This window comes from Meles meles, chromosome 21 (genome assembly GCF_922984935.1).
Source record: "Meles meles chromosome 21, mMelMel3.1 paternal haplotype, whole genome shotgun sequence".
Classification (NCBI taxonomy): Eukaryota; Metazoa; Chordata; class Mammalia; order Carnivora; family Mustelidae; genus Meles; species Meles meles.
The window spans coordinates 6,884,461-6,907,535 of record NC_060086.1 but is presented as its reverse complement, the minus strand read 5'-3'; the positions used below and the strand labels follow the sequence as shown (position 1 = coordinate 6,907,535).

At 57.2% G+C, this 23,075-nt stretch overlaps 3 protein-coding genes and 1 non-coding gene across 4 annotated transcripts; 3 read left to right on the top strand and 1 right to left on the bottom strand.

The window, feature by feature from the left end:
- VPS37D (VPS37D subunit of ESCRT-I) lies at nucleotides 1-3,883 on the top strand. Its single transcript, XM_045993644.1, has 4 exons — nucleotides 1-190; nucleotides 1,533-1,704; nucleotides 2,162-2,244; nucleotides 2,803-3,883. The coding sequence occupies exons 1-4, from the start codon at nucleotides 53-55 to the stop codon at nucleotides 3,163-3,165; spliced, it is 756 nt and encodes a 251-aa protein (XP_045849600.1). The 5' UTR covers nucleotides 1-52; the 3' UTR covers nucleotides 3,166-3,883.
- Nucleotides 3,884-10,408: 6,525 nt separating this feature from the next.
- DNAJC30 (DnaJ heat shock protein family (Hsp40) member C30) lies at nucleotides 10,409-11,174 on the bottom strand. The gene has a single exon (XM_045994155.1). The coding sequence runs from the start codon at nucleotides 11,161-11,163 to the stop codon at nucleotides 10,483-10,485; it is 681 nt and encodes a 226-aa protein (XP_045850111.1). The 5' UTR covers nucleotides 11,164-11,174; the 3' UTR covers nucleotides 10,409-10,482.
- A 123-nt stretch (nucleotides 11,175-11,297) lies between these two features.
- On the top strand, nucleotides 11,298-22,864 carry BUD23 (BUD23 rRNA methyltransferase and ribosome maturation factor). Its single transcript, XM_045994063.1, has 12 exons — nucleotides 11,298-11,418; nucleotides 11,518-11,555; nucleotides 13,408-13,503; nucleotides 13,593-13,675; nucleotides 13,773-13,869; nucleotides 16,004-16,100; nucleotides 17,364-17,414; nucleotides 18,097-18,182; nucleotides 18,391-18,436; nucleotides 18,605-18,663; nucleotides 22,380-22,469; nucleotides 22,599-22,864. Exons 1-12 carry the CDS (start codon nucleotides 11,371-11,373, stop codon nucleotides 22,651-22,653), a joined length of 846 nt encoding a protein of 281 aa, XP_045850019.1. The 5' UTR covers nucleotides 11,298-11,370; the 3' UTR covers nucleotides 22,654-22,864.
- On the top strand, nucleotides 21,771-21,903 carry LOC123934282. The gene has a single exon (XR_006816765.1). It is a non-coding gene; the product is annotated as a small Cajal body-specific RNA 20 (non-coding RNA).
- Nucleotides 22,865-23,075: the final 211 nt, after the last annotated feature.

Here is a 23,075-nt window from a genome sequence, read left to right as displayed (position 1 = left end):
GCGGGCCGAGCGGGCCGAGCCAGGAGCCGAGCTGGGGGCGCGGGCGGGCGGCATGTACCGGGCCCGGGCGGCGCGGGCGGGGCCGGAGCCCGGCAGCCCGGGGCGCTTTGGGATCCTCAGCACCGGGCAGCTCCGGGACCTGCTTCAGGATGAGCCCAAGCTGGACCGGATCGTGCGGCTCAGCAGGAAGGTAGCGCGGGGGGCGCGGGCGGGGGGCGCGGGGGACGGGCCGCGGCCTGCCGGACCTGCCGGGCGACCGAAGGGCCGCGCGGGCCGGGCCGCGGGGCCGCGGGAACCTGGCACGTCCGAGTGGGCCCCGCGGAGCCGCCCCCGGGGAAGGGGGCGCCCGGAGCCGGCCTGGGGCGGGTGGGGCGCCGGAGACCCAGGGAGGCGCCCGTGCACCCCCGGGATGGCCGCGAGGCGTGTCCTCCAGCGGATGCTCCGGGGAGGTGTGTTCCGGGGACAGGGACTGGCTGTGTTGTGGGGGGCCCTGTCTCGCACACCCACGTTCTGTAGGGCCAGAAAGGGGAGGCGCCTTCCACACGGGAGAACTAGGGGCCTGTTTGACACCTGGGGGGACTTCTGGGGGGGCGTCTGCATTCTAGGGGTGCCGGAGGGGGCTTTGTGGCTTCCGTTGGGGAGGGGACTGGAAGCTGAGGCGTGTATTCCGTAGGCCATCATAAGAGAAAGTTGTATATTTCACGGGAGATAGGCCCGGGCTGCTCGTCTGTGGGGGGTAGAAAGGAAAAGTGTCTGTTGGAGGGAGGCAGACAGGAGGGGCCTGTGCATCCTACAGGGGACAGATGGAGGGTAGTGCGTTCTCCAGGGGCAGGGAGGGGGGCTTGGCCCTCCGACAGACAGAAGGAAGAAGCATTCTCAAGAGCCAGGAGAGAAAGGGGTCTGCTTTCCGCAAGAGAAGGAGAAGCTGGGAGCAGGTGCTGGGGATCAGGGAGGAGAAGGGGGTGTGTATCCCCTGGGGTGTGGGGATTCCACTGGAGGGCAGGAGGAGGGGTGCAAAGGGAAGCGAGGGTGGCTTGAGGGGGGTACCACGCGGGGACAGGGCGAAGGCATCACTCTGGAGAGTGAGAGCAGGGGGGGAATGTTTTCGGCACACACACCTGAGGAGGAAGCAGACAAAGGCCTGGAACGAGAGGGAAGCTGCCCATGCATGGAAAATGGGACAGAGGAGGGCGGGGGACTCCTCAGGGACCTGAGCAGACATATTAATTGAAAAATTAAAAATTAACTAACATTTGTGGAGGCGGTCATCGTTGTCCTTACTTGGGCTCACAACAACCCTGGAAGGTAGCTGTTTTCCGCTCACTTTGTGTAAGAGGAAACTGAGGCCCAGAGAGCAAACTCAAGGCAAAGCCCCGTCCAGGCCTCTTGGAGGCCCTCCACCTGTTAGCCGGCCATCCTGAAGGCAGGGTGCCTAGGGCTTGGCCCTTGGGCCCTGTGCCCGGGGTGGGGGGGCAGTGGGGGGATCTGGGCCGATTCCCTGAGTGGGCCTCCCGGCTCTTGTGTTCTGGCAGTTCCAGGGCCTGCAGCTGGAGCGTGAGGCATGCCTGGCCTCCAACTACGCACTAGCCAAGGAGAACCTGGCATTGCGGCCCCGCCTGGAGATGGGCCGGGCTGCCCTGGCCATCAAGTACCAGGAGCTTCGAGAGGTGGCCGAGAGCTGTGCGGACAAGCTGCAGCGACTGGGTGAGGGACACCTGGGAGAACCGCCTGCGATGGGCGCCGTTGGCCTTCTGGCTGGCTGGGCTTGGGAAGGGCGAAGCTCTGAAGGGCAGGTCTTGGGCAGCCCTCCTCCCTGGCCAAGTCTTAGGGGTGCCGCTCCTGGAACACTGAGTTGGGGAAGTGAGCAGTCCAGGAGTAGAACTGGGTTGGGAAGGCCAGAAGGGGGCTCTGAGTAGGGGAAGAAAAGCTGCCCTGGGGTGCTCTCTGCCTCCTCGTTTGCGCTAGGACTGGGGCAGAACCCCTGGGGGGAGGTTCACAAACTGATCCCATGGGCAGGACCTTGAGGCGCCAGAGAGAAGCACAGAGTTACACGCGGGGTCAGGGAGAGTCCGGATCCGGCCCCGGGGCTCTGGCCTGGCTTGTCTTGGGTGACGGGCCCTGAAGGCAGGCGCTCTTTACTCTGTCCCTCTGTGGCTTTCAGAGGAGAGCGTGCATCGCTGGAGCCCGCACTGCGCGCTGGGCTGGCTGCAGGCCGAGCTGGAAGAGGCCGAGCAGGAGGCTGAGGTGAGGGGAGGGGCCGCGGGGCTGGGGATGGCAGGGAGGGAGACCCAGCCTATCATTGCCCCCCCCTTCATTCTTACACTGCAGCGTTGAGAGCCCCTCCTCCAGGAAGCCCTCCCTGAGTGCCTGGCCCCAGGAGAGCCCGCTATGCTGCTGTCCAGCTGTCCACCTTGGACAGCGAGGCTCATCCTCCCGAGCTGTGAATGTCTCAGCGTATAGGACAGTGTAGACTGGGTCCGCAGAAGAGCTGGGACGAACTTCTCCGTGCTGGGTTGGGAGCACAGTGCTCAGGGTGTCCCAGGAGGTAGCAGAGGGGGGCGTTGATGAGACACCTAAGTTTACCGCAGGTGTGTCCCCATTTCTGACTCTGCCTCATCGGCACACCCGGCAGAGGACATGCATCCCCCCTCCTTTGGCAAGTCCCAGGCAGGCCCAGGCTAGAGAAGTCAGGGGCTCCGTCTCCCGGCCGTGGGGTGGGCGCCCCTGGAAGAGGTTCGGGGTGAGTGGGGGAGAGGTGTCTGGCGGGGCTCTTCTCAAACTGTCCCCGCCCTCCCATCCCAGGAGCAGATGGAGCAGCTGCTGCTGGGCGAGCAGAGCCTGGAGGCCTTCCTGCCCGCCTTCCAGCGCGGCCGCGCCCTCGCCCACCTGAGGCGGACCCAGGCGGAGAAGCTGCAGGAGCTGCTGCGGCGCCGTGAGCGCTCTGCCCAGCCGGCCCCCACCGCTGCCGCGGACCCCCCCAAACCCTTCCTGGCCGCAGCCGTCCTGCCCACCGGGGCCGCCCGGGGGCCGCCTGCAGTGCCCCGGAGCCTGCCTCCCTTGGACTCCCGCCCAGTGCCCCCCCTGAAGGGCTCCCCCGGGTGCCCCCTTGGCCCGGCCCCGCTGCTGAGCCCTCGGCCCTCGCAGCCAGAGCCCCCCCACCGGTAGGATCCAGGGTATGGCCCCCCAGTGGGGGGGTCCAGACAAACTTGATCTGTGGCTCCTCCTCCTCCCCCACTGTCTGGGTGGGGGGAGGGGCAGGCCCCTCCCCCTGGCCTCAGGCAGGCCCTGGCCCTGGAGGCTGAGCTGGGGAGGAGGGTCACCTGGAGGATGCCCAGAAAGAGGCCGGAGGTGGGGTGGGCAGGGTGCCTCTGGCGCTGAGGAGACGCTGCCTTTTTTTTCCTCCCCGGCTGGGCCCTCCAGGGTAGTGGGCCAGCCCCAATGAAAGAACTTTCCTGCTGGGGGTCCCCCGGAAGGTGCCTGCTTCCCCCAGGGGGCCTGACTGCACCCTTCCACTCCACTGGGCTAGCACAATGCCAAGGCCAAGGCCGACAGGAGCGCTTTCCATCACGTCCTGCTCTTACCTTTCCCCAGTTCTGGGCCCTACCGCCTAGGAGCCGGGTGGTCAGGCCCCAGCCGCGGGGCCAGGGACGCCATGGCCCTGGGGCTATTCTGTGCCCCACTCCCGCTCCGGACCCCGACCCCGGGGCAAGGTAGGCCAGGGGCTCCTGACCTGCACCGATGCGAGTGGGCCATCCCCAGGAAAGACCATTCTGTATTTTTCTGTCCCCGTCTCCTTAGAATGGAACCTTTTTGAGGGCAGGTCCTTGTCTTTGTATGTTCTGTCCCCAGCCCCACCTCCCAGGGGCCGTCAATAAATGTGATGATGAGGATGACGGTGCTGCCCGGCTCGTCTCTGCTCCCTCAACCAGCCACTCTGCTGTCGCCCGAGCTCCTGTGATGCCCTCCCTTCCTCTCTGCCCGTCCAGAGCCCAGCTGTCCTTCGGGTCCAGCACTGCAGCTGCCTCTTCCACGAAGCCTTCTCTGACTACCAACCCATGGGAGTCTTTCCTAACTCTTGTGGCCAGAAGCACACTCTGCTCCATCACTGGTCTCCAACCACCCCACCTGTATGCACCTGCTTCTCTTCCTGGGTTTGTAAGCCCAGTCGGGATGGTACCTATTCCTGCTCTGGCCTGCTGAATGACCATGACCACCTCCCATGAGGGGTGGAGGGGCTTCTGTGAGGCTGAAGGTCATGTTTTCAGCTAGGGCGAATATTCAGTAGCCAGCTTAGACGATGAGGGTGGGAGAGGAGGTTGGGAGAGTGGGAACAGGCCCTGGGTCAGCTTAGGTCAAGTCTAATGAGATGCAGGGAGGCCTGGCAGGGAGGCCTGGAAGGTCTGGCAAACAGGAGGGGGCAGGCAGAGTGCTACAGAAGCGAACGTGATCGTGGTCCATGGGGCAGAACCATCCAGAAAAAGGAAAGTATTGCTTTGGCTCTACTCTCCACTCAAGTTTTATACTGTAGGAGGGACTCACCCCTGTCACAAACCATCATCGTTGGTCTCCTGAGCATGTCCCTAATGCATACGATGAGAACGGGGACTGGGAGTAAATCCCACGAGTAGTCGAGAGATCCATCTGAGATACGTGCGATGGTTAGCCTCCGAACCCGCAGCGGCTAGAGGTGTAGAGCCAGAGGTCAGAGTCCAAGACCGGTGGGTGGAAACCGTAGGATGGATGGGGTCCGTCCACAAAAATGGGCGAGCAGTGCCTGTGTGGAGTTGTAGAGATTTCAGCAGCGGTCGGAGGGCCTGGCCCATCTGAGCTTTCCAGAGCCCTTCAGATCTAGACAGAGGTATCCCAGTTATGGGCGCAGTCCAAGCTCGTGCAGGCAGTGCCCACTCGAGAAGGTCTACCCCACACTGGCCTTGGTTCTCCTGCTGTCCTCGCTGCTAGCCCCTGAGCTGCTGGAGGCTGAGGGACACCAGAATCACAAGGTACCTGCCTGACATGAGACGAGACTGAACTGCTTTGAAGATCTCCCACATTCTCAGCACAGCCTAGGGCAGGCTGGGCCCCTCTTGTCCTGGCTTTCCACACCTGGGCCTTGCTTCCAGGGTTGTGGGTTTGTGACCAAAAGGAGAAAAGGAGTTGGGATTAGGCATTTCTGTACCCTCCTCCACTATCGGGAACTGGCGAGCAGCCTCTGGAAGGCAGAGGCTAATGTGCACTGCCTAGTCGTTGAGCCTCCCCTCCCCAGGGCAGGTAAGAAGAAAAAGGAATGACCAACCACAGGGGAGGGACTCGGGGGGGCGAAAAATATTATTCAAGCAAACCAGATGATATCTTTTGGTGGGTCTTACACCACTCACCTTCCTTAAAGAGCTCAAACTCAGTTTTAGAAGGGGTAGGGAACAAGGCCCTTTAGTGTTCAGCTCTAGCATGAAAAACACTTGAGGCTGGTGGGTATAGATACCAACAGAGTGGAGTGGGCTCAGTTCTGGGCCATGAGAAAGTCTTTGAGTTGGATGGTGAATAAACTTCTAACCCTCATGCTCGAAGATACGTGGAATATTCTGGAAGGCTCTGGAAGGCTCCAGCCAGTCTGGGCTCTTCCTCTGCCGCCTGGCAACTTCTGGAACTTTCTGTTTCCAGGTTCCAGGACCCCAGGGAATGTCCCTGAGCTCAATTCTCTGTGAGAGAGAACCTGAGAGTCTACATCAAGGGGCCCCTGAGAAAGGTCCCACCTATTACAAACCACCAGGACTTTTACAAACCAAAACCAAAAAGCTGTCCAAATAGCAAAATTTCTATCCCTTTTTGTAAAACCAAAGAGTTCCTGCCCTTTTAGAAAGTCTGTTATGTATACATCCTTGTTCAAGAATCACTGTCTTGGGCATTATCCCAAGCCTCCCCCCTTATGTCTGAAATATAAAACATGAGGCGTATTAAATCAAGCAGGCCTGAGCCGGAGTGGGCTAAAATCTTTACTACTGAACAGTGGTGTGGTCAGTGCAGAGCCAGGGCTAACAACTTGTCCCTGACTTCCAAGCCTAGAGACAAATTGTTCAAGCTGGACTAGCTGTTGGTTTCTCCCAGTCTATACAAGGATTTTACACAAATGATCGAGGGCGGGAATCGATGTTACCTGCCTTTGTCCAGGGCCTTGCCACTGCTGTAGACTTCTCAAAAGATCCTTCTTGTCCCACATGAAAATAAGGCTTAGACTCTGCCTCGCTGCTTAGAGCGGGAGCTCTCGTAGCAACATACGTTGTAGCCTCGGGGGTCTGCAAACTCAAAGGGCTGCTGCGGCTAGGAGGCTCACAGAGGGGCAAAGCTGCCCATTTCCACAAAGAAATATACCCTCTCCTGTTTTTTGGAAAAAATGCATGGTCCCTTCTTTTTCTCTTCTCGATAGACACGGAGCATAGAGAGACATTTCTCTGTTATGAGCAAAATGGCCAAGTGTGTAGATCAAGGCCTTTTGCCCTTCCCCTCTGTGGGTGGGAGCGCCGCGAACCAGGGAGCCATGTCTTCTCTAGAAGGCAGATGTTAACAGCTTTTCCCAGGTGCTAGTACAAGTGTGGAGCGCGAGGGCAGCAAGTCTTCTCATTTTTTGAGAGAAGTCAGAAATCTAGTTTTTTTTTATGGTCTCCCATTTTGAAAGTTGGTTGAAGTTTTTGAAGACGTTGTGCCAGCCAGAGCCAAACACGGTGTACAGGTTGGCTGTGTGGCCTCTGGGACCACGAACTGCAGCCCATTCTTGGTCCTCCTGAAACAGGCCTTGTCTTGTCTACCAGAAGCCCCCGCCCAGAACTGAGGGTGTGAATACTGTAGGGGCCAAAGCTGAATGGGAGGGAGAATGCACAGACTGCGTGACACCATGACCGTGACCTCATAGCAAGTGCTTTCTGCACCTGCTTCTTGGGGATGACGGCACTGAGCGTTCTCAGTATATCCAAGTTCACCACGAGGACCCAGATTCAGGTCTCGCGGTCATCCTCACACAGTAACAGAGGGCCCCTCACCTGCTTTGCACAAACCCTACGGCCACCAGGCCCACAAGCGGGCCTGAGAACCAAGGTACTAAGGGCAGGCAAGGCCGGCCTTCTCCTATGATCCTGATCATAGGCAGGTGGCAGCGTGTGATCTTGTCACAAGGCTGAGGCATGGAGAGGAGGCAAAGACCAGGATAGAGCCCACTTTTCTAGTGCACGGAATTCAAGACTGTGGATTAGGCTACTTCCTAGCCTCTCTTCTTGCGATCCGGTGACCTTCCAGAAAGGTCTGAGATATGCCACCTTCACCCTGAGGCCATTTCCCCCAAAACGAATATGGTGGCCATTTACTTGGGCTCCATCCTTGGTGCCGAGGCTTGCGACCATAAGGACTGTGTGTGTGTGCGTGTGTGTGTGTGTGTGCGTGCGTTATGTTACATATTTAATGACCAAATGGACAACTCGTTAGTTTAAGGGAGGCTATTCGTATTCATCTGGGCTCATGCTAGGATCATTACAGAAGGAAAGGTGCACCAAGTGAACAAAATGCCAGAACCTCAGGAGGGAAGCAAGAAATCCTACTCCCTCAGCCTTGGGATCTGTAAAGGGTGACTTCACCCAGCAGTAAAAAAATATATAACGAAGGGCAAAGTTTGGCTCAGGAGAAAGAAAGTCCTGATCGAGTCCAAAGACAGTATCGGAATTGGCTACACAAGTACACCTTTGACTACTGTCTTGTCCGTGTCTCCCTGTTCAGGACTCGTGTGCGTGGCGCTCACCGGCATATTGCACTTGCCCGCCCCAACGAACACAGCCTGAGGCAGGCTGGGCTGTTCTTACTCTTCTCCGGTCCTAGGTCCAACCTTCGAGGGAGTTTTGTTTTAGTTTGTGATCAAAAGGAGAAGGGGGGGGGCGCCTGGGTGGCTCAGTGGGTTAAAGCCTCTGCCTTCAGCTCAGGTCATGATCCCAGGGTCCTGGGATCGAGCCCCGCATCGGGTTCTCTTCTCAGCGGGGAGCCTGCTTCCTCCTCTCTCTCTGCCTGCCTCTCTGCCTACTTGTGATCTCTGTCTGTCAAATAAATAATAAAAAATCTTAAAAAAAAAAGAGAAGAGGGACTAGAGTTGAACACATCTGAGCCTTCCTCCACTATCCGGAGCCGGGCAGCAGTCCCTAGAAGGCAGGGATGATGCCCCTGGCCTGGTTCAGCCTCTCCTCTGTAGGGCAGGTAAGAAACTGAGAAAGGAACGACTTAGGGCCATCTCAGGAGAAGGGGGAAAGGTGGGAAGGGGGAAATATGATGGGAACTAGTTTGGAGATCCTTCAAAAAGCCTCCCACACATCTCCCTTTCCATAAAGGGCCCAGACTCCATCTTAGAGAGAGTAGAGTTCACTCTGGGCTAAAAAACAAAAACGAAAACAAAACAAAACACCTGAGGCAGGCAGGATGGCACGGTGAGAAGAGCGTGAGCCTGGTTCTAAGGCCTAAGGAGAGTCTTACAGTTGGATGATTAATAAACTTTATTGACCACCCTCCTTGGAGTTGCATGGAATGTTCCAGAAGTTTTAATGGGTCTGCCCCTCCCCCAACCTTCTGGAACTTCCTATATACCTCCGTGTTCTGGTACCCCAGGGAATGTTCTTAGCTTTGATATTCACGGACAGAACACAAACTCAGGGGTCTCTATAAAGCCACCCATGAGAAAGGTCCCAGCTATTACAGGCCACTAGTGTTTTTACAAACCCCCAAAGAACCCCATTCCTTTTTGACAGAAACTCTGACAGAATCATGCCCCAAGTACACTCCATTACTCGTCCAGGTGCCTGGTTGCAAACCACTGGTTTCTGGCAAATTCTACCAAGCCGAACACTTCCTGTTGTTTGTATTCCAAGGACTTGTTTTCCAAATATGAAACATAGTAACATTAAATGTTCTCTCTAAAAGTACATCTGCCCCTCCCCCCAAACCAAGGCTAACTGAGCCTACCAGGTCTGAATCCAAAGCCGGCTCAAATCTGGGTTCAAATCTTTACCACTGAATCGTATGGTCACAGCAGAGTCCAAAGATTTTGCCTCGACCTCCAAGGCTAAAATCAAAATCATTTCTGAGACACCAATTTGAACTAGCTGTGGCCTTATCCTAATTATTAGGATTTCTCAAGAGCAGTTCTTACTAATGTACCGAAGCACCGCTGGCTTTGGTTAGAACCTACATTTCTGTCCTCACTCTCGCGGTAGATCTCTTGCAAAGGTTTCCCGATCCTACACATTTACACTTAGCCCCAGTGCAGAACACCTGAGCAGCTGAACTCTCACAGCGCCCCCCCCCCCCCCCACGTGCAGGGACACAGAATCAAGAGCCTGACTACTACAGCTCCAGCCAAGTGGTGACCAACTGCTTAGCTCGACTTAGAAACCAAGAGAGAAAAAAGCCCCAGCCAGCTCGGAATAAAGAACCAAGTTTCCACCACATGCCTCCTCTCCCTTACAAGCACCGTCGACACCAGGCTCAAGCTGCCAGGTTTCAAGGACTTGACTTGTGGGGTTAAACAAGAGGACAGGCCACCGTCCCAGTTTGCTGGATTCAAATTTCCAGTTTGTTGCTCTCTTTCAGGGAAGGGACCGGGCTGTACCGTTTAGCAAGGGGCAGGCTGGCCAAGGAACGACCAGGAGACAGGCACACTGTCCCAAGGATAAACTTGACTCTGTTAACATCATGTTTTAATCCCTGAGCCCATTAAAACTATGGATAATAACGTGTGACAGACCTCAAGAGAGCAAAATGATTTGTTCCTCTGCGGTCATGCCACCGAGTCATTTCCCCGAGGTCATACAGAGTCACTCTGGTCCCTTACGCTCCGTGACCTTGCTTTCCCGCTCCCACACGGCACCAGCAGAAGGGAGAGTGGGGCCTGGGGCTGATCATCCGCCAGTGACAAGGTTTCCAAAGATCCCAATGGCACCCTACATCAGGTCTCACCTGTGGCTGGGGAAGTCACAGAAAGACAAGGTTCGTACAACCCCAGAATTTTTCTTTTGGCAGCCAACAATTGGTCACATGGCACGGTTCAAGGTTACACAGGCGCCCCACGGTAGGAACGAAGGCGGGGCAGGAGCAGACAGTGCTTGCTCCGAGCTTTACAGTAATGCCAGAGCACGTGTTCCAGAAGTTGACAACACCCGGAAGGCAACCTCTGGAAGCAGGCACCCAAGGGACTCCAGAAAACCCTTCACGGTCGGGCTTTCGGGACTCTTCTTCTCGGGGCCTCTTTCTTGGCATCGAAAAGCCTTCTTCCCTGGACCGTAGGGGAGGGACGCGCGGGTGGATGGCTAAGCTGGGCGGACGGGGCGGAAGAGGGGGTAGGCAGCTCCTTCGGACCCCAGCGGAGGTGGACTACCGAAGGCAAAGGGTTCAAGCAGACAGGAAAGGCCATTTTCTCGGGGCTGGCTGGGGGCGGCTCCCCTGTCCTCCTCCTCTCTCCGATTAAAAACGAAAGCCTATGAGGACGAAGGCTGCGAGGAGAAGGAACACAAAAGTCGTGTCTCGGGTCTCGTCCCAGCGGAAGCCCTTCTTGGCCCGGTCCTCCTGCTGCTTGCGCAGGGCCTCTCGCCGGGCCCGCTGGCGCCGCTCGCGCTCCAGCTGCTCTCCGTAGTGCGCTTGGTAGAAGGCGTCGAAGTTGAACATGGTGCGGCCGGCGCCCGCCGCGCCCTGACCGCGGTCGTGGGCCCAAGAGGCAGGTGGCCGGGCGCGGGGCGAGCGGGCATCGCCGGCGGGCCCCTTGGAGGGCCGGACATCAGGTCCGCGCAGGTCCTCGTCGCTGAGCAGGCCGCGGTCATACTTGCGACGCAAGGTGGCACTGCCCAGCACCAAGTAGGCCTGGGAGATGCGCGTGAAGCGCTCGGCAGCCTCGGCGCTCCCCGAGTTGCGGTCCGGGTGGTAGAGGAAGCTCTGCCGGTAGTAAGCTGCCTTGATCTGCGCCTGCGTGGCCGTGGAGGGGACGCCGAGCAGCTCGTAGAGCGCGGTGCGCGAGTACGGGCGGTCGCCCTGGGAGTAAGTCCTCACTTGTAGGCCCAGGCCGCATCCCGGCTTCTGTGGAGCGGTCGGGACCAGCCACAACCTCCACAGTAACCGCCGCGAACACCTCAGATCGCGCTTGGCTGCCATGTTGGATGGGACATGTGGGCGGTGTCAGACGAACTGGCCAATGGGAGGAGTGCGTTGTCCGCAGCGCCTCCGCCCTGTAGCCAATCGTGTAAAACCGGAGGCGGGGAGAGGGGCGGAGCATGCGTGTTGAGAGGCGGGCGTGGGGCGGATGACATAAAAGGCGGATTTCCGGGACGCCAGTTCCAGTCTCGAGGCTGAGGCGTGGAGATGGCGTTTCGCAGCAAGAGACCGGAGCACGGCGGGCCCCCGGAGCTGGTGAGAGGCTTTTGCTCGGCCGCATGCCCTTCTTTCCGCCGGTGGGGCTGCCGCGTCTTGATTCCTTCTCTACTGCTCTTCTCTTCTTTTCTCCCGCAGTTTTACGACAAGAATGAAGCCCGGAAATACGTGCGCAAGTAAGGGGAACCCACACGTTGTCGGGGGTCGGGAACCGGCAAGTTGACCCAACAGCGGGCGTGGCTGGGAAAGCGCGCAGAAATGGGGGGATGCGGGGGAAGAGAGGGACAAGGACGGATTCCAGTTCTGGACAGTGGGAAAGTCAGCGTTAAATAAAGCTCGGAATCCTCCGGGCCTCGGTCAAGTAGCGTTTAAATGGGGGTGGATGCTGCGTGCTGTCTGCTGGTGGTTTTCAGAGTTTCAAGTGACCGCTTGTTGGAAGCGCGGGGCTAAATGGGCAGGGGGCCGTGGGTGCTGCTGAGGGGAAGGAAGGCGTGTTCTCAGAATGCTGTAGGTCTTAGGTTCTCGAAGAACTGCGGGTGCGGGGTTCGCAGGGGGGAAGAGTGGAGGGCTCGAACAGGGGACCCGCGAGCCTTCCCTTTCTGAAACGCTGTTCTAGGGAGATTCTCTGCTCCCGTTTAAATTCGAGCCCAAGACCGAGGAGGTCGGCAGAAATCTCGCCCGGTTGTCCTTATGCAGCGACCTAAACTTTTCTCCCCCTGCAGAGCTCTGTGGGATTCTCTCTCCTGGTCTTGGGGTAGACCCATTTACTAGAGACCCGGTTTTAATTTGTTTTTAAAGATTTATGAGGGGCGTCTTGGTGGCTCAGTGGGTTAAGGCCTCTGCCTTCGGCTCAGGTCATGACTCCAGGATCCTGGGAACGAGCCCCATATGGGACTCTGCTCAGTGGTTCCTCCTCTGTCTGCCTGCCTCTCTGCCTACTTGTGATTTCTGTCTGTCAAATAAATAAATAAAATGTTAAAAAACAATTTTATTTATGAGACCCGGTTTTTCTTAGTGGTAGTCATCGACTGAACTAATACTCAGTTTGAATTACTTAATATGAAGGAAATGGACGTGTTAAAACGTTTAGAGCATATTGGGTTAAGGAAGGCATGTTATCAGGTATATGGGGTTGGGTAAACTATTACTGCAGTTAATTTTATGTTTTTCGTTGTCATCCCGGTACAATGAAAGTTCTACGTGGCCTGCACTATGTATCTCATAGATAACATGATACAGATTTTTTTTTTTTAAGATTTTATTTATTTGACAGAGGTTACAAGTAGGCAGAGAGAGAGAAGGGGGGAGGCACGCTTCCCACTGAGCAGAGAGCCCAATGCGGGGCTCGATCGTAAGACCTCGAGATCATGACCTGAGCGGAAGGCAGAGGCTTTAACCCACTGAGCCACCCCGGCGCCCCTGATAGAGATTTTAGTTGTGCACTGCTGAGCCTTACGCAACAGAGCAACTATGGTGGCTAATTCTTCCAGAAAAATGTGGGGTGGGTTTTTTTTTTTTTTTTTTATAAAGATTTTATCTATTTGACAGCGCAAGAGAGGGAACACAAGCAGGGGGCGAGGGAGAAGCAGGCTTCCTGCAGAGCAGGGAGCCCAACGTGGGGCTTGATCCCAGAACCCTGGGATCATGACCAGAGCTGAAGGCAAATGCTTAACGACTAAATCTTCCAGGCGCCCAGAAAATGTATTTTTAAGTAACCACTACCTCAGAACTTCACTGAGTTGAAAATCCTCAATGATTAGTCATTGAGCTCAGTGATTTGTTCCCTTCACATTAGCGTTGCGGCTGGTTGAGTTATAATTAGTGTCCCCCCCAAAATCTTGTTGCGATATTATATGGATTTGGGGGATCACTTTTGAATAGTTGAGTATGGTGACGGGGAAAGTACCTTGGGGATTGTTCATTTTCCTCTTTGTCTGCCTTTTTTTTTTTTTTTTTTTTTTTCCTGCTCTGGGCGATGTTTTAGCTCAGAATTCTTTTATCGCTTGCTTGTGTTTTTTGCCTTCCCAGCTCACGGATGATTGATGTCCAGACCAGGATGGCTGGGCGAGCTTTGGAGCTCCTTTGTCTGCCCGAGGGTCAGCCCTGTTACCTGTTGGATATTGGGTGAGATCCTGGGGCCCAGTTCAGGTTGTCCAGGTGTGGTGGAGTGTCTTTGCTGCTCACGTTTTTGAGCTCCTGTTTGTGTCTTGCAGCTGTGGTTCTGGGCTGAGTGGAGATTATCTCTCGGATGAAGGGCACTACTGGGTAGGCATCGACATCAGCCCTGCCATGCTGGGTAAGTCTGTCCTGCTTAGCCCTGGAACGGACTGCTCTTCATGAGTCTGGAGCAGTGGGCATCGTCTGTTTCCCTGATACTCTCTTCTCCGATGTAGATGCGGCCTTGGACCGAGACACTGAGGGAGACCTGCTTCTGGGGGACATGGGCCAGGGCATCCCCTTCAAACCAGGCTCCTTTGATGGATGTATCAGGTGAGAAGAGTCTTTGCTTCCTGCTTCTAGTCCTGCAGGTCGGTGCTTCCCAAACTGGCTGTGCTGCAGAGTTACTCAGGATACTTAAAAATACACATCCGCAGGTTAGGTCAGTGCCCCCAATTATGTGGGTTTTTTTGTATTTTGAAGCGGTCTGCTTCTTTGGTCATCTTAATGCTGCCAGGTTCAGGTACTTCTGGTATAGATTCTCTGTCCGTTTGGGGGTGGGGGGAGGGGTGGTCTTTTCTCACCTCCAGGAGCCATTTTGTGGGTGCCAGCAGCCATCTTGTTCGTGCCAGCAGCCATCTTGTTGCCTTCTTTTTGAATAGCTCTGCACGGAGAGTGGCCCAGAATCTTCCAGTCTCTTCAGTGGCTTGGTCCTTTCTGGGTTGCCAGGGTGAAGTTTTGGGCATTACATAGTACTTTGATGACAGATGAACATTGAAATGATTGTTTGAAATGCGAAGTTGTCTTCAGTGGTCAAGGGCTGTTGGATTTTTAGTGTGCTGTGTTGTTGATGGGGTGGAGGTGGGGGATAAGGAAGAAGTCAGAACCTTAATCCTCATCCGGGGGGATGCCTCCTCCTGTGATTGTGGCCTGAGTAGTGGGGATCTGAGGGAGCAGGAAAATTTGGATTTGAAGATGTTCTCTAGGGTTAGGGATTAGTTTACATCTGGGAACAAGACTGGGGAGAAACCACATTTCAAGGATAGCAGTTGCTTTTTAGGAATGATTGGGCGAGATGTTCTAAGCTGTGAAGAACCGAAGGCCAGCGATCAGGTCTGTATGTTTGAAGAGTAAGTTGTCATTTGTTGTTGATTTTTTTAGAGATGGTATGGCAAATTTACTATTTTTTTGGCATTGCTTACAAGCAGGACATGGTACTGAGCGCTGTGGAGTTTGTGGAAATATAACACAGTCTCTGCTTTTAAGACTCTCCATGGTGTATTAGGCGCTGTAAGACATGGCCCACACAGCTAAACACGAAGTCAAGTGTGGAGTGTGACTGGGGAGTCGTGGAGCTCACCACAGCGGTGAAGAGAGGCCAGAGAACACAGGGAAGCCTTTAAGAGGAGGAGGGGTTGGGTTGGGCCTCGAAGGCCCTGAGGAATTTGGATAGTCATGGGGAGGGTTTCTGAGTGGAGGAACAGTGTGAACAAAGGGACAGAAGAGGCCAGGGAAAGGAGTCTGAGAGATCATGCAGGAAGAATAAGGAATTTTTAAATTCTGCTGAGAAATGTGGGCTTTACTGAGTAGTCGATGTGAAGCTGGGGAGTGAAAGGATCAGAGCTGTATTTCGGGAAGATTATTTAAGAGGAGAGAAGCGAGGGGCGCCTGGGTGACTCAGTGGGTTAAAGCCTCTGCCTTCGGCTCAGGTCATGATCCCAGGGTCCTGGGATCGAGCCCCACATCGGGCTCTCTGCTCAGCAGGGAGCCCGTTTCCTCCTCTCTTTCTGCCTGCCTCTCTGCCTACTTGTGATCTCTGTCAAATAAATAAATAAAATCTTTAAAAAAAAGAGAAGCGAGAGTGTTGAAGAAGTGAGGTGGTGAGGGGCGCTGACCCAGGAGAGAGGTAGAGGGAAGTAAAAGCTGGGAGAGGCATTTGGACGGACAAGCGGGGTTTGGGGTTCTGTGGATATGTGTGTGCACAGCAGCGAAGGGGGACATTCCGGAGAGGGGTATATAGTAGGCGCTCGAGGCTTTTAGGTCTGTGGATGGTGAAGACGCCGAGTGAGTACAGTCAAAGGAACCGATTGAGGAGGATGAATGAATGAGTGTGTTTGTATTAAGTATTGTAAAGGGGTTTTCCCTTGATCAGAGGAAGGGAATGAAGGGGCAGGTGGCAGAGAGCCTTGACATGCTGTGTAATTTTAAATCCGAGATGCGTGGAGAAACAAGGTTGAGAAAATACTTGTTCGGACTGGCTGCGAGGAAGTCAGTGCTGACCTCCCGTTCACCCTTTTCTGTCCTGTTGTAGAATGGTGAGCTGGAGTAGATCTGCGCGTGCCCAGAAGGAGAACTGTGGGCAGGAGGGTTGGGCTGAAGGACGTGCATGATGTTAGCGTCTCGAAGAGGCGGTGGAGGGAGCAGCGCGTGTTGGTCCCTCTCCTGACGGGGTCCCTTCCTTTCTCAGCATTTCTGCTATACAGTGGCTCTGTAACGCAAACAAGAAGTCGGACATCCCTGCCAAGCGCCTGTACTGCTTCTTTTCTTCTCTGTACTCTGTGCTGGTGAGTAGAGATCTCCTCCCAGGCTGGGCCGGCTGCTTACCCCCCTGCAGGTACTGACACGCTAGGAAGCATCCCACGGGAAAGCCATTCAAATGGGACCGCAGGACCCAAGAACGGTGACAGTGTCCAGGTCTTTAGTCTTAAGAGGAAGCTCAGTGGTCTGACATCCCTAACGAAATGTAGAAGATGCTGATGTCAAAAATCTGAGACCGGTCACCGTTCCTGTGTCCCCACCACTGTATTTTGATCAGAAGTTGGTTCGGGGCATGGAGTCCACAGAGCAAGGACGGAGATGATATGTCCAGGGCTCACAGTGTGTCCACATCCTCTGACTCCCACCCCTCCCTCCCCTACTGCTGATGCTCCGATGGGGAGCGGGGTGGTCGTTTGTCACGGAGCCTTTATTAAGCTTTACCTTGTCCTCGTAACTGATGGTGTTGATTTCGGTTGTGTTACAGGATTAGAAGATAATTTGAGATTTTAAGTCTGAAAAATGAGTTCTTTCACTTTTTTGAGCGGACCTAGATATTTCTAGGTCTCCTTCATCTCCCCACCTCATCCTGGTTTTCCTAGGATGGTGGTTTTGCAGGTGGCTGGCTGGGCTTGTGCGGCATGTGGTTTCCGTCACACATGTCACGTGCACTGGAGTTAATCTGAGGTTCTGGTGGCCTTTGTGTTTGCCTTTCTGCTGAAGTGGTTCCCTCCTGTGTGTAGCCAGCTCCCCACCTGCTCCATTTCAGGACTCTGCTCAGGTGTCCCTCAGAGGGGCCTTTCTTTTTTTTTTAAAAGATTTTGTTTATTTATTTGACAGAGCGAGATCACAAATAGACAGAGAGGCAGGCAGAGAGAGAGAGAAGGAAGCAGGCTTCCGCTGAGCAAAGAGCCCGACGTGGGACTCGATCTCAGGATCCTGAGATCATGACCTGAGCTGAAGGCAGTGGCTTAACCCACTGAGCCACCGAGGCGCCCCAGAGGGGCCTTTCTTGAACCAAAAGTAAACCCAACAGTGTGTTGGCACGCACCGTTCTTTGTTGTAATATTCTTTTTTGGCACTAAATCGGGACTGTAAATTGGCAGCCTTTCTAAAACTAAAACATCCGAAAGATCCGGGGCTCGCTCTCTTCCCGGCTTGTATCCCAGACCCTAGGAACGGTGTCCTGTAGCTAGTGAGGTTTCAGATGTTGAGTGAGCAAGGAGTGGAGAAGTGTTGGGCCCTGAGCCCATGGTTTTTTTGTAGAAGAGTGATGTTTCTGTTGCTTGCAGGTCCGTGGAGCCCGGGCCGTCCTGCAGCTGTACCCTGAGAACTCAGAGCAGGTGAGCCCCTCGGTTCCTAGAGGGGCGCGGGGGGGCATCCAGAAGCTGTCCTGCTCCCCCACTCACCTGCCCTCCTGCTGGGAGGGGACAGAACAAGGAACCTGTTACTGACTGGTAGGGAAACTAGGGAGCGAGCCTCTGAGAGGGGTTCCTCTGGCCCCTGATGGCATGTTTTATGACCTGTCGTCGTAAGGAAGAGCGTAGTGGTATCTGGGCAGGGGGTTAGGATAAGGATGTTTGTCTTCCAGCAGACACGTGGTGTTCCAGTTAACAGGCTAGTTCTGGTTCCTGTAATCAAAGGCACAGAAATTGGGGAGGATTTGAGAGGACAGAAAAGCTGTGTCTGTCCTATGGAGTGTCATCCGTGGGGATGAGGAATAGAGGCACAGATCCTGAAAGACAAGTGGGAGCTGTTTCCAGTCCTTACGTGAACCAGTTTGCCCTCCTCGTTGGTGGCCTTTCATCCCTGAGATGGGAGTGGGGAGATGGGCCCCTGGCCTAGAAAGAGGATCGGGGGATCGTTGGTTCCAGCCTGCTTTTTCCTTTGTGTGGCTTTTGGGGACTCAGAATGGGGAGGAGTCCGATGAAGACATTCAGTTTTCCTGGGCACGGTCCATCCTGGGGGCGGACTGGCTTCTGCTCCCCCAGCCTCCGGCCTGACTCACTGCTGTTCTCTCCTCAGCTGGAGCTCATCACGACCCAGGCCACCAAGGCTGGCTTCACCGGTGGTGTGGTGGTGGACTTCCCCAACAGCGCCAAGGCCAAGAAGTGAGTGCTGGGGCCTTGCTTGCTGCCCGCGCCGAGCACAGAGGGTGTTGTGGCCAGTGATGAGCCGGCCACAGGCGTGAGGGGCTGGGTCCCCAGGGCCCTCACGTTCTGCACCTGTGTGTGGGAGGGAGGGTGCCTGAGGACGTCTCCCCGGGCCCCCCTCACAAGGCTTTTTGAGCCCAGCCCTCACTCTACTTTCTGGTTTCAGGTTCTACCTCTGCTTGTTTTCTGGGCCTTCAACCTTTCTGCCAAAGGTGAGGGACCCAGAGTTTGCAGGCTCGTGGCCTTAGGGTTCTCTGCTTGTTGGGCTGAGCCTCGTGCCTGTTGGAAGGGCTTGGGCCTGGGCGGCCCGGCCTTTTTGGGATGGGACAGGCAGTCGTGGAGCCCGCTGGGACGATCTAAGAGCACTCTGGTCTCCGCAGGCCCTGAACGAGAGCAACGACGAAGAGGAGGCCAGGGAGTCGGAGTTCACCAGGGAAAGGTAAAGCCGTTGCGCGGCTGCCTTGGATGCGGGAGCTCGCTGCTGGCAGGCGGGGCAGGGGAAGGTGGCGGCGCTCCGCTTTCACAAGGTCTCTCGGGTCCAAGTGTGGCAGTGGTGCCACAGTGGTGACGGAGGGAGCCTTGGGCCTGGGCCTGCCCCCGGCTCAGGCTGGGCGGCAAGGGCCCTGCTGGATGTCCCCGGACAGCCACGCGGCCTTCCCTCCTCTCTGCCTTTGCTCCCCACCTGCGTCCTGGACGCCCCCATCCCCCCTCTCCTCCTGCATGCTCCTGTCCGCTCCCTGGGCTCCTCCCCATCTGCCCGCACGCGTGCTGCACCGTCTGTCCCGCATCCCCCGACGACAGCTCACCGCCCCTGCATGGGGGCTCCCCCGTGGATCCGATCTCACACCTGCCTCTTGCCGCACCGCCCCGTCCTCCCTCCTGCTCTCCGCTCCTGCCTCCATATCCTCACCGGTCACTGTGGTCAAGGCCACAGCAGCCTCTGTCCTGCCAAATCTGGGGCTACTGCCCAGTTTGCACTCTGCCGTCCTCTTCACCCCCCTGCTCCGTCGGCGCTGACGTGGCCTCTCGCTCCCTTGACGCTTTCCTCACCCGGCCTCCCGCCCGCTGCCCCGGTTTGGTCCTCGGCTCGCTGGCTCTTCCTTCTCTGAGCACCCTGGGGCACCCAGCATGGACCCCTTCTCTGTCTGCTGCCTTAGCCTCCAGCCCTAGCCCCTCGCTCCAGATTTATGCCTGCGGGTTCAGCCCCGCTCCCAGCCTCTGAACCGCCTCCCAAGTGTCCGTTCCCGACTTCGCACATGTGTGGGGCCAAGCCGAGCTCTTGCCGTTCACCCCAAGACTCCCTCCCTCTGCTCTTCCCCTCCCCGGTCCTGTCTTTCTGAGCTCCTCTGAGCTCCGCTCCAGCCAGTCGTTGGCGTCTGGCGCCCCTGGCGCCAGCATCTGTCCAGACGGCGGCCCCTCCCCGGTCTGAGCCCCCACTGCTGCCCTTGCCCGGTGCAGACACTGCGGCGCCGGCCTCCCTGCCCCTTTGAATTTCTCTTCCACACCGCAGCAGGACGAGGCCTTTCCTTGGCACTTTTCTAATGTCGTTGGTTGAGTTCTCCTTACCCTTATCTCCCTCCGCCTTCCACTGCTCTGAAGCCCGCACCTGTTTCCTGGGTGGTCGGGTGTCTCCCCACCCAGAAGAACTTGGGGACTGCTGGCGTGTCCCTGATGGTCAGAGCAGGTCTTGTCGGGGAGCGGTGTCCAGGGTTTGCTGACTGGATAGTAGATGGTAAGGCCGCAGAGGTGGTTATTTCTTCGTTGTGGTTGATGGGAGTGAAAAAGCCCCAAGATTTTTAAGACCGATACTTTTAAGAGGAACAATGGGCGAGAATGAATGAGTTTGGAAGGCCGCGGTGCCGACGAGCACGGTGTGTCCCTGTGTCCGCCACAGACTAGAGCCCTCTGACCCCCCGGAGCCCCCACCACCCACTGTGATCAGTTCCCCTGAGCTTCCTCAGCCCATTCCTACAGGGATCTGGGGGGGCTCTCCGAGATGCGTTGTGCTCTGTGGGGCCCACCCCTTGCTCCCAGCAAGTGGCGTCCTCTCCCACCTCACAGAGGACCCGCCCGTGCTTCAGCCCCCTCCGCCCCCCGCACAGTCCCCCTTGTCCTCACGCGGGCGTCTACAGACGACATGGGGTAACCAAACTTCTCGTCTGCTTCAGGAGCAGGAGAGCCCGCTGCCGGGCAGCGCGCTGAGCAGGGCGAGTGTGTGCTCAGGCTCGGCGTGGTGTGCGGCCTGGGACGGTCTGTCCAGTTCTGCGGGTCCTCAGCCTGGAGTGGGGGGCGGAGCAGGAGGCCGTCGTCTGTTGGAAGCATAGTTGGGGCTTCTCCCGTTCCTGTCGTTTCTCATCGTTCTCTCTGGCTCTGACGATGGTCCACCTTTGGCGTTTGCCGCTTCCTGCCAACTTCCTCTTGGCACCTTCGGTCTGGGGCATGCGCTGCCTTGTCCGCCCTGACAGCTCTCCCCTTCGTTCCTTCTGTGGCTCACGACGGGCCCCCCAGCTCGTCCGTACCCCAGGCTCCCGCCGCTTGGTCCTGCCCTTCCGGCCCCCATGTGGCAGCTGCCTCCTGGTTTGCACTTGGTGCCTCAGGCTCCGGCCCCCCGGTCGTGGGCACACTTCCGTTTTCTTTGTGCCCCCCGCCTGCACACGCCGAAGGGTCTAGATCACTTAGTGTCCCTGCCCCCCTGCTTCCTGAAGGGACAACACGCTTTGTCCTTGCCTGTGAAGCAAGCGAGATTCTGAGATACTTTTTTTTTCTAAAGGAGATTTTTTGTACGTATTTATTTGTGTACGGATACGTGTAAGTGTGTAGAGAGCGGGAGTGGCAGGGAGGGGCAGAGAGAATCGCACGCGGACCACACTGAGTGCAGAGCCCGGAGCGGGGCTCGGTGTCAGGACCCCGCGATCACGACCTGAGCCGGAGCGAAGCGTCACGGGCTCCACTGCCTGAGCCGTGCGGGCGCCTCGGGTGGGTGGGTTGATTTTTGATGATTCTGACTTCATTGTTAGGTGAGAACAGATGAGCAACAGCAGCAGACGGGGGTTACGGTGGACCGGCCCTCAGGGAACGTGGGCTTCGGACGCGCGGGATCCCACCGGGCGCCCTCCCCTTCTCCCGGGCGCACAGGACTGTTCTGTCCCCCAAGCTGCTGCTCCGTCCTTTGAGGGCTTCCCCACCCGGTGGCGCCGAGCTCTTGGTGCTGCCCCACGTTCCGCCTGTAGAGATGCCCACTTTCCTCAGCAGCCGTCTTGTTCTTCCCAGACTCTGCTTTTCCTTCCCGTGTCACTCCCTCAGCAGCTGCTGGGCCTCTGCACCCACTCCGCCTGGTGTGGCCGGCCCCGCCATGGCCCCGTCCGTCGTGGGCTCTTCAGGGCCGAGGCTGGCTCTCAGCCGCCACGGGGCATCCCCGGGCCGCGCGGTCAGGCGCTCGGGGAATGGTGGTTGCGCAGAGGGCGAGCAGCCCTCCGTGGCAGGAGTCATGCTGGAAGCAGCTTGGTCCCAGCTGTTTGGGGGGGCAAAGGCTCTCCCCGTTCTCAGGGCCTCTCTCCCACGGGGCTGTGTGAGGGGTCCCTTTTCTCCGCAGCCAGGGCCAGAGGCCAAGATCAGCCCTGGAGGGTCATCGTCGGGGCTGCCGCGAGCTGGCTGCCTCGTTTTCCGGCCTCAGACACCTGTAGCTGCTGGGAGCCCCTGCGTGGTCTGTCCCAGGCGTGCCGACCCCACAGCCACACGAGGGGCTCAAGTGGCCGCACTGGGGACGGGGCCTCTGGCTCTCCTCGGATGGTGCCAGGCTCTCGGGAGCTGACCCGGGCCTGTGTTGCCCCAAAAGTAGTGGGGCTCCTCCGTGCCTGCCCCACGGGCAGCGCCTGACCAGTAAACACACGAAGCGGGTAGCTCGCTGCCACAGAGACGCCTGGGAGGGAGTGGAGGGCTTCTCCCCGCCCGCTGGCTTCCGGAATCCGCTTCGGCCCCCAGGGGAGGTCACTGGGGGTCGGGAGGGGGTGTAAAGGTGGGGACTTCTGTGGTGGAAGGGGCGTCGGAGGCCACCCAGCTCGGGGAGGAGCCATGTGGTGCCCTGCGTGGGTGAGCCTGGGGCCAGGCCGTGCCCTCCGTCCCCTCCGTCCCCTCAGAGCAGTGTCTCCCGCACAGGGTCCTACACAGGATGGCCAGGCGCGGGTTGGTGAGGAAGAGCCGCCAGTGGGTGCTGGAGAAGAAGGCGCGCCGCAGGCGGCAGGGCAGGTGAGGGCCGCGCCGGGCTGCTGGGGAGGACGGGGTGTGGGCCGCTCGCGGCTCCCCTGCATTTGAAGGGGTCCTGGGGGTTTTTTGGTCCTTCTTTTCTGAGACTGGGCTCTGACTTTGTTGCCACAGGGAGGTCAGACCGGACACCCAGTACACCGGCCGCAGGCGCAAGCCCCGCTTCTGAGTGGCGAGCGGGGCGTGTTGGGATGGCCCGGCTGTGCCCCGTTGTCGCGTGCCTTGTCGCACGCCTTGTTGCACGCCGGGAGTTCTCTCTATTGAAGTGCCTACTTCGTCAGCTGACGAGATACTGTTACAGGAAAGTTCCCAAGTTCTAACCATTGTCGTTCACTAACAAAAGTTCTTGTTCTAAAAGCAATAAACCACTTTGCGTGGAACTGCGGCTCTGGCATTTTCCAGCTCCGACCCTAAAAGCATTTTTTGAGTTCCTCCACTGGTGGACGCTACTGCCTGATATACCCTGGGTCCAAATGAGGCTTCCAGAACTTTCAAGCGTACAGGGAACACAGGACTCCATCTCAGGCCGCTTACCAATCCAGCACAGGCCGATGAGGGGAGGAGAGGCCGGATGAGAGTATTTGTGGGACC